Source organism: Stegastes partitus, unplaced genomic scaffold, assembly GCF_000690725.1.
Source record: "Stegastes partitus isolate 25-593 unplaced genomic scaffold, Stegastes_partitus-1.0.2 Scaffold421, whole genome shotgun sequence".
NCBI lineage: Eukaryota > Metazoa > Chordata > Actinopteri > Pomacentridae > Stegastes > Stegastes partitus.
Genome location: NW_007578152.1, coordinates 407375 through 417955, shown reverse-complemented (window position 1 = coordinate 417955; position 10581 = coordinate 407375). Strand labels below are relative to the sequence as shown.

The 10581-nt window shown below is 43.3% G+C and overlaps 1 protein-coding gene across 1 annotated transcript in view; it reads right to left on the bottom strand.

Moving 5' to 3' along the window:
• Positions 1-3580: 3580 nt before the first annotated feature.
• LOC103360213 (NACHT, LRR and PYD domains-containing protein 3-like) overlaps positions 3581-10581 on the bottom strand; it is a 61156-nt gene continuing 54155 nt past the window's right edge. Inside the window, exons 10-14 of the mRNA XM_008285896.1 lie at positions 10400-10573; positions 9790-9963; positions 9233-9406; positions 7749-7795; positions 3581-7661 (exon numbers count right to left, since the gene is read on the bottom strand). Coding sequence (XP_008284118.1) covers positions 7090-7661; positions 7749-7795; positions 9233-9406; positions 9790-9963; positions 10400-10573 — 1141 coding nt within the window. The 3' untranslated portion in view covers positions 3581-7089. The remainder of the gene's footprint in view (positions 7662-7748; positions 7796-9232; positions 9407-9789; positions 9964-10399; positions 10574-10581) is intronic.

Below are 10581 nucleotides of genomic sequence, written 5' to 3'. Positions count from 1 at the left end.
TATGGCTTTCAGTTGGCAGTTACCTTTTCTGCTCACCTGTCCAGGTCCACTCAGATCTTTAATTTAATACTAATTAATTATTCTATTTGTTCAGATGTTTCCACCTTATCCAACTAGTACAGTTGGGATTCAAATCCAAAATGCTTCCTCACAGGGTTTGGCGACATGTTTTTGTCTCTCTGTGTTTTTTATCAGAGAAATCAAACAGAAACATGGTTTACTGATGTCAGCTGTGCAGTCGGAGAGATTTAACTTCACTTTTCTGTTTATTTGGTCTTTTTTTTTTTTTTGCACTGAAAATCTGACGATGGACAATTTTTCCTGTTAAATAAATCCCTTGAAGGACGCTGACTTGTGTTTCATAAAGGTGTTTGCACAGGGAGGGGAAAAAAAAAACAAGGTTTAAAGGAAGAGACAGAAGAGCCGAGGCTGGATGTGCTGCTGCTGGCGTTGACCTTTATTCAGTCCACAGTCTGTCGCCTTCAGTCTGTAAACCTGTTTATTGTCCTCGTCTGTTCAATTAACACTAAAGAGGAGGAAGAGGCTGATATGTAGGCCATCAGGTAGGCCTGGTGTGTGTGTCGGTGTGTGTGTGTCGGTGTGTGTGTCGGTGTGTGTGTGTCGGTGTGTGTGGAGGATGCAGCGCTCTGATCCAGGAGCCTCTAATCCGATCGGGGGGGTGAGAGTGGAGGCAGCAGAGGATTATGGGATTACGGCGGGGAAGATGCGACATGAGATGGCCACTCTGCAGCTGCAGACCCTGGGCGCGCTGGCACGTTCCAGGTCGCCATGGCGACGGAGGAGGCGCAGGTTCAAATCCGCCGCAGTGTCTCGATGCGACGCCAAACGCAGGCCCTCATGGAAATCTGTGGGGGTTTTCTGTCCCGGCTAAAATATCACATGATGCCGTCTAACGTAGTGTTTTCTTCTAATTAACGAGCAGCTCGATGCTTTGAAACCATGAAGTCGTTTTATTGTCTCACAGTCAGTACAAATAAATAAACATCTACATGACGTCTCCTTGAAATGACTTTTAAAGTGAATAAAAAAACTGTCATTTCAATTAAATTCCAATTACCTGCTCGTTTAACCTTCTTCTAATGAATTCAGTTCAAAATTTATCAGCTTTCTGAAGAAGATCGCCCTGAATGTGGTCTGCTGTCGAGTTAGAAACCACAGGGAAGCGTTCAAAACAGCAGAACTCCTCAAAATGATTTAGCTAGTGTCTGAGGTTTACCTGGATCTGTCAGCGTTCACATTTTAGCACTTTGTTAAAGAAAAGTCCCCCCAAAATCTACAGGAAAGTAAAACATAACCAAAATAACCCCCGAAAAACACAAACCTACAACAAAGAGACACAAAACAACCACAGAGACACAAAACATGACAAGAAACAGACACAAAACAACCACAAATAAACAAATCAACAACCCTTACTGACCAGAGAATGGACACCCGGTATCTGGATGATGCTCTGATTGTCTGCTAGCGACACCCTGAGGTCTCAGTTTCCACCAGTTCTGCCATTTTTACTTCCTGACAACGTGAAAAAGTCTATTCCATGACTACAAAGACGTGCAAAACAAGCTCAAAAACACGTCCAATAACTACAAAAACATGCAGAACCACCAATCAGACCCATGATGGCCACAGAGACACAAAACATCAGAAATAAACCTCAAAAAGAGAAAAAATGGTGGCAAAAAGACAATAAAACATCAATAAGGGAAAAAATGACTGACAAAAAACCCCCAAAACAAAACGTATTATAACTATTAAGGCATAAAAAGGCAGATAATGACGAGACACACACAGAAAACAAACACATGACGACATTAAATCACTCCACAAAGGAACAAAAAGACCTCCTATGACCACCAACACAAGGAAATGAGGCCACTAAAGGTAGAAAATAAGACCCAGAGCAACCACAGCACAGCACAGAGGGACAGAAAACAATCCCAGAGACGACATAATCTAGAAAAAGACGAAGAAACTGACCACAAGAAGACGCTAAATGACAAAAAAATAACCTCAAAGAGGCACAAAACAATCACAAAAAGACACAATAAGCTGATGAGAGGCCACAAAGAGACGGTACTGATCCAAGGAGACGCAAAATGACCTGAAAGTGAAGCAAAACGAACCCTAAAGACACAAAATATACCCAGAAAAGAAGCAAAATGACCACGAAATAACCCTCAATGACCCCACAAGGGCAAAAACCTAAAAAGAAAGCGAAAAAGACCCAGAACAGACACAGCACGACCACAACATGACGCAGAACAATCGCAAAAAGACACAATAAGTTGATGAGAGGCCACAAAGAGACGGCACTGATCCAAGGAAACGCAAAATGACCTGAAAGTGAAGCAAAACGAACCCTCATATAGTCAGAAAAGAAGCAAAAAGACAACAAAACAGACCCTGAACAGACACAGCACGACCACAACAACACACAAAACAATCACAAAAAGACACAATTTTTACCACAAACAGAAGGAAATGACCCGATTAGACGCCAAATGACCACAGAGGCATAAAACACACCAAGAAAAGACAGAACAGTGACCTCAAGAAGATGCTAAATGAGCCAAAACAACCACAAATGGCCACCAGGATTGACCAGGATACAAAAAGACGCCAAAAGAGGCACAAAATGCGACGCACAAAGTCATAAAGTGCTCTTAAAATGCACAAAATGATCCCAACAGATGCCAGACGGCCACAAAGAGTTTGTCAGAAAGCAATGATTGTGTGTTTTAATCATTTCTGATAAATGATGAGCTTTTGTTAATTTGGTGAAGAGAACGCGTCTTTCAAGTGTTTTCACCACATCTGCTGAACTAACTGACGTATTTTTCTTCGGCTGAACTGCAGACAGTGTTTGCACAGGAACACATGGGCCACGCTTTGTCCCCTTTCATTTCCCTTTGGGTAACTTTCGTTGGGTTAAAATCATATTTCACACCAACAGCATCTTTAATTCATATTTAAGTTAAGTCATGTTTAAACTGGGTTTAATATTCAAAGTAAAAACTTCCTCAGTTTGAACATTTTCCATCAGATCTCGTGTAGTTTCTAATAATTGTCCTCCAGGTTTCAACACCACCAACAGCTGCAAACAATCAGACAGAGATGCTGAACGGCTCCAAACAAACACAACAACTTTTTGAATCAGGCCTTAAAGTTGTGTTTCCTGGAACCACATGGAGAAATAAAAACAAACCACTTACTAGTTCAAAACCTGTCCTAGAATCCAGTGTGATTTCTCCTGAACATCGTCCACAGACCTCCGGCTGTCCGCCTGTTTCATGAAGTTTCATCAATCAAACAGTTTCCTTCCCTTTGAGAAAAAGTTTTAACTGGAAGAAGACCTTCAGGAGCTGGAAGCAGATTCGGACACCTCGCTGTTGCATTCTGGGAAACGTAGGAAATCACTGGATGAGCAGAAACGTCGCCGGAGGACTGAACGTGGAGCGACGACGGGCGGAGAGGTGAAACTTTCTCTGCTTGTTAAACCTTAATTCTGATCACGGCTTCACTTATTTAACCAAACAAAGAATTAAACAGGAGAAAAAAATGTCTGTAGTGTTTTATTTGAACTTTTCTTATCAAAGCAGGCGACTTAAACTCCCTCAGTAACAGCTTTTCTGTTCGTTACAGCAACTCTAGTCGGTTCAAATACGACTGAGGAGAACTTATAATGAAAAATAAACTTAAACGATTGAGTATGATCACAGGGAGACATGAAGACAAGAAAACTGACTGTAAACAACACAAAAAAGAACAATCACAAAATACACAAAACAAACAAAAAAAAACAGACAGATGAAGAAAAAAGGTACAAAATGACACCGAAAAACACAAAAAAACAGCAAAAATAAGCAAAATGGCTCCACAAGCAGCTTCACAAAGGCATAAAATAACCCCAACAAATACAAAAAAGATAAAAAAAAATAACTCCACAAAAGGTACGAAACAACACAAAACGATAGAAAAAAACTACAAAATTACCCCTAAATGGCACGAAATGACACATATTTCCTCACATAGCATTAAAATGCCCCTCGATTAGCCCACAAAGGCACAAAAACAGGCACCAAATGAATCTAAACCAGCATAAAATGACCCTTAAAATGCATAAAATTGGCCCACAAGTACACAAAAATGTTATTTTATGTATTTTTGAGTGTCAAAAAGTGACAAAATTATCCCACATGTGCATAAAATTAGCCCACAAAGAAAACAAATGACCCCAAAAAGGCAGGAAATTAGTCAGTAATGGCAGAAAATGAACCTACTTAGCCAATAAAATGTCGTTTTGTGTCTTTTGGGGGTCAAATAACCCAGAAAACAAGACAAATGAGACACCAGAGGTCACGTTACCAAAATAAAACCCTTTAAACTGTGTGATCGTGTCAGAAAATTAACTATTCGACTGTTTTGGTTCATAACGAGGCCTTTCAGTTTGAGGAGGACGTGAATATTGATCGTATGCAGGTATTATTATTGATTAGTCATCGGCTGCAGGCTCGTTGAGATTTGTGCGTAACGCTCTGCTGCCCTCTGGTGGCCAACCAGTAACATGACAACCCGTTTATTTCTGACTTTTATCCTCCCAGAGTTGTTCATAGAATACTGAAGAGGTCACAGCATGTTGGCAGAGAATTTATTTGAACCTGAGACAGAAATAAAAAAGTAAACTCTGTTTGGCAGTTTTCTAGCGTTTCACAGACGTTTTCTTTCGTCCACTAGAAGCTAAAACACGTGATCGGGGTTAGACTGTAAAAACACGGCAGCCGAGAGTAACACTGACGCCCAAATTTACCGTAACAAGTGACGACAAAGACATAAACCAACAAATACACTGTAAAAAACAACAACAACAAAACGTTAAAATAAATGACACTGTAAAAATGACAAATAAACCAAATGTCAGTAAAATATGTGCGATCTAAATCGGTGACGTGGAGTAAAAACGTCAACCAGGAATGTAAAAAAAACAAAAACTTGCAACCTTGGGAACCGCCAAGTGATGCACTGTTAGAAGAAATATATCCAAAGTACAGTACATTGGATTTAGTGCAACCAGTAATACAAACCTAAACGTGGTGTTCTCATCTCTACTTAAAGCTTTCAGTTGGCCGTCAGTGAGGTCTGACAGTCAGTGAGAACGAGTTATTTTACAGCTTTTTGTGTTTAAGGGATTATTAACATATTAACATCAACGAGGAATCACTAGGAACACTTCCTAAAAGAAACAGATTCGATAAATGAATCTGAAAATGTGTTTCTGAGGGAAGCCAATAAGCTAACGGCTGTTTATCGGCATGTAAACGCTCTCTTTGGAGACGCTCACATGGACCCTGCTGCTGTCTGATGCTGCAGAAGCTAAACTCAGAGCCAACAGATCCAAACAGCTGAGTGTGCCGAGCGTTCGGTCCGACGGGGCAGGAGTGAGCGGCCGTTTCCGGAAATCAAAATTGATATCCTGATTCCAGCACAGCGAACGAATAGTCGGCTATCCGGGTCCAGCCCGACAACACTGAGACAGCTGAAGGTGAAGATGAGGGAGGCGAGGGAGGACTCCTCAGACCACCACCGGAGAGGTCTGGAGAGGGATGAGGACCATCACATGAACCATCTGCAGCCAAGGAACTAATAGCAGATTTGAGGAGGACAGAGGTGCCGGTGACCCCTGTCTCCATCCAGGGGGTCAGTGTGGACATCGTGGAGGATGACAAGTATCTGGGGGTCCACAGTGACAACAAACTGGACCGGGCAAAGAACACTGACGCCCTCTACAGGAAGGGCCAGAGTGGTCCGTTTTATCTGAGGCGACTGAGGTCCTGTAACATCTGCCGAACTACGCTCAGGATGTTCTATGAGTCTGTGGGAGCCACTGCTATCCTGTCTGCTGTGGTGTGCTGGGGCAGCAGGCTGAGGGCAGCTGACACCAACAGACTGGTTCTCATGGCCGGTGACGTTGTGGGAGTGAAGCTGGACTCTCTGACGGAGGTGTCGGAGAGAAGGATGCCGTCCAAGCTGACTGTCATCTTGGACAATGTGTCACACCCGCTCCACGATGTGCTGGTCGGCTACAGGAGCACATTCAGTACCAGACTTATTGCACCAAGATGCACCAAGATGCCCCACAGCAGGTCATTCCTGCCTGAAGCCATCAGACTGTACAAGTCTTCACTCTGAGTGGAAATTATCATTCTATGTGCAATTAACACAAACAGTAGTACTATTATTATTACATTTTATATACACTTATCACAGCAGGAATGTATTTTTATTCTGTGTTATATTTTTATTCTATTTTCATATGAATACTTTTGATTTTATTATATATCTTTACTTCTTTAAGACTTTTGGTTTAACTCAGGGCATCAATAAAGTATTTCTGATTCTGAAAAATTTACATTTCGGGCTTAAATAAAATAAAAATATATATTATTTATTGCTTTAAAAAGTACAAACATGCTTATTAAAGCATTTTGAAAGTTGAAAATGTAAACCTAGGTTGCAGATATGAACATGAAAAGGGAAATCTGATATAGAATCAAACTAAAGACAAATATTTGTAACTCTATATAAAGCAGGTGTGACTTGTTTCCCGTTTATGGAAACAGTTTGTGTCCAGAATGAGGCCGGCGGCCACATCAGGAGCTGCACTTCCAGGGACTTTCTTTTACTTTTTGAAAAACGACAAAAAAAATGACGAAGACGTTGAAAGAAAAGCGACGCCGTATTTCACATGCTTTTCATCACATCATATCTCCGGTTCTACGTGGTCCATCGACATGAAACGAAAACTGGGAGAGAGTTTAAAGTCTGAACTTTGGAGAGGATTTGGCGCTTTTCTGCCGTAACGTCTCGAAAATGTCGCATGATTATATAATGCTGGCGTGACTGCGGAGCTCTAAGGGTTAAGACGTTCGTTTTGGAAGTGTAGCGTAAAAAAGGCGTGACGTTTTTGGACGATGAGCGACCAAGTGAACATTCACCTGTTTAGTAGCCGTCACATTAACGGGACAGGTTGATGTCTGAAGGAGCAGGAGGAGGTTTAGTATTCTAAACTCAACGCAGAGACAACCAGGACACATACAGGGACAGAAACCCAAACCCGAACCCAGCGAACAGCGGTTCAGTGAATGTGGTGTCGAAGGTGTGAATGTGGGTCAGTGTGTCAGAGCAGACTGTGTAGAAGGACAGAGTTCCAGCAGGACGGTCCAGATACACCGCCACTCTGCTGGAGGAGGACGAGGAGGAGGACGAGGAGGAGGATGAGGACGAGGAGGCGGACGAGGAGGATGAGGAGGACGGGATGAACGCTGCTCGGTCGTTGTGGCACACAGAGTAGTAACCGTTAAAGCAGTGCAGGCTCCAGGACCGATCGTTCCGTCCGAACAAACGGTCACTGCTGGGTCCTCTGTAGCTCACCGATACGTCAGCGTTGCCGCTCCACTCCACCTCCCAGTAACAGCGGCCAGTCAGACCAGTAGCACACAGCAGCTGGTGACAGTGGTCAAACCGGTCGGGATGGTCAGGATACGACTGGTGCTCCTCCACATGTGTCACCTTCTTGTTGTTGTCGGACAGTTTGAGGTGTCGGTTCACTGTGTTTGTGTCGATGGTGAGCTCACAGGAATCTGATGGACAGAACAAACACAGATGCAGTTATTGATCGATTATCTGATCATTATTGACAAGATGAATCACATTAGAACCACACTTACACTTCCTCAGACCTGGTGTCAACCATCGGACTCCAGCAGGCTCCAACCTGAAAAGAGGAGGAGGATCAGAGCAGCACCGACTCTTTCAACATGGACACGCTGTTAAACACTAAAGGAACAGTCCAGCATGTTGGCAAACACACATGAACGCAGCATCTGTCAGGTCACTTCCTGTGGTCGATATGTTCCACAACTGACTGAACTGATTATTAAAGTGTTTAGTTTTTGCTGTGAATAAACTGACTGACTGAAAACATACTAACCGATGAAGACGTGGTACTTGTTCATGGCACCAGGTGGAGCCTCTGACTGTCCAACACAAGGCACCAGAGTAACTTTTTCACTGGTTGCACTGGTGATCGAACGTTCTTATTTGGTTGCACCCAAACATGAACATTATTTTAGTTTATTTGTTCTCATTTGCACCCAAACAACCGAAGCAGTCTGTAGCCCAAGTACTGCTCCAGTTCAAATGACGTGCTGGCCAAGCAGGGATGAAATGTGTCCTCCCACATTATCGAGGACGCATAAGGACCGGGCATGTGTGGAACTTGGGGCTGCCAAGTATCCCATAATGCATTTCACACCAATCAGTGGCAGAGGCTGAGGAGAAGGTACGTAAATACGATTGTTGTGGAACAAACAACGATGGTTTTAGGCAAGAAAGTAGCCGTAAAAATGTCAAATCTGTGGTCGACTTATCAAGATAAGGCGCTCACAGTAGCCATTTGTGTATTGTTCACCAGCAAACTAGTCTAAACAAGGTCAAAGTCACTGTCCATAACTTTGTTAGACCAATGGCAGCGATGTGTGTACAGAGAATGTAGGCGAATCTACTTTAGTAATGATAAGATGAAAAGTGTGAACCCCATCCATCCCAGTTTATGAAGATAAACCTCACGTGGTCCCATAAGACAGAGCAGGTCTACACGTTACCCTCAGTAAGGTTTCTGAGCGGTTTTGGTCCAACCACTGATCTGAGGATGGACGAATTATAAACACTTCTCAGAATAACGCGGTACAGTTCAACTCCAGTGGCTGATCGTCGATGCCATTGGACCAGTCCACGTGATGTGAACATGAGCTGCTTCGGCTCATATCTTGTGACTATGTTCAAAACAGACATCAGGACGCAGGATGACGTCCACTGAAATAATTTTGTGCAATTTTTCAATCAGGTATTGACTGATAAGCTGCTGCTGAGCTGGGCTAACTGCCCCCCACCCACCCCGAGTCTTTGCACTAAGCTGGAGTAAACACCTGTACCTGTACATCTATTTTAAATTAATCTGATCTGGAGTCAGAGAGCAAAAAAGGATGCTCCTAAAATGACAGACTTAAACCTGCAGAGATCTGTTTAAAATGAAAAAGGCTCCGACGTGTGTGACTGTTTCCACAACATTCATTTACACAGTGAAGCACAAAGACAGACAGAAGGACAGAGAAAATACTTCTTCCTCCTCTTTCAGACGTCTTCTCCATACCTCACAGTGTCCAGTCTGCAGAGTGGATCCTCCACTTTAGCCGAGAGCAGCTGCACTCCTGAGTCTCCTGGATGGTTGTAGCTCAGGTCCAGTTCTTTCAGGTGGGACGGGTTGGAGGTCAGAGCTGAGACCACAGACGTACAGCCTTCCTCTGTGACCAGACATCCTGACAGCCTGCAGACACACAGAACACAAAAGGCAGACACTGTGAGGTTTCAGCAGAGACACAGCAACCTGCAGCTTGAGGTGTATCCACTGTGTCTGGTTCTGCTTTGGTTCCCTCAACTTTGGGGCCAAGCTCCTGACCCGGGTTCAACTCAAATTACATTTTCAAGTAATTTCCAGGTTGCGTTTTTCCAAATCATGTCACAGTTCCAGTCGTGAACCTGGTGAACAAACATTTGTCCTGGTGTCGCCTTTTCAGTGAAGTTTATCTGACATGTTCTGGTTTGAAAAACAAGACAGAACCTGGAGCTAAGACACCCCAGGCTGGTAAATTCCAATAACAATATTAATCACTGAAAACCAGCTTTAAATGAACACTGATAAATCCTGACCTGAGACTCTCCAGTGTACAGTGAGGACTCTCCAGTCCCACAGAGAGCCGCTTCACTCCTGAATCCTGCAGGTTGTTGTTGCTCAGGTCCAGTTCTGTCAGACTGGAGGACTGAGAGCTGAGAACTGAGGACAGAGTTTCACAACTTCTCTCTGAGAGGTTACAGCCACTCAGTCTGGAAAGACAAACATAGACAAAAAGACAATGAACACCCGCTGTTAAATGTTAAATGATGTAGACTCGAGGAAGCAAACGAAGAAGTCTCTCAGACAGCAAGGAACTAGCAGACCTGCCTCTTAGTTCTGGGCCCGATATGAAAAGACTCTAAATTTGTGAAACCAAGATGAAGTTCTCCATTTAAATGGTGACCAGTTTGGAATAATGAGCTGTGGTGAGATGTGATCTTCCAGGACAGGCTGAAATCCTTACTGTCATGGTATATTTTAAACTGACTAAAGATGTCAAAGTTGACATGAATTAAAACAAGAAGATGAAGATGGATTGATTTGAATGTAACTGAGCCAAAGCATGAATGAGATTCTCTGTACTGTCTGCTGTTCATATCTGATAGTTGAGAAAATCATTTCAACTGAACTGCAACTGATCCTGACCTGAGACTCTCCAGTGTACAGTGAGGACTCTCCAGTCCCACAGAAAGCAGCTTCACTCCTGAATCCTGCAGGTTGTTGTTGCTCAGGTCCAGTTCTGTCAGACTGGAGGACTGAGAGCTGAGAACTGAGGACAGAGCTTCACAGCTTCTCTCTGAGAGGTTACAGCCACTCAGTCTGGAAAG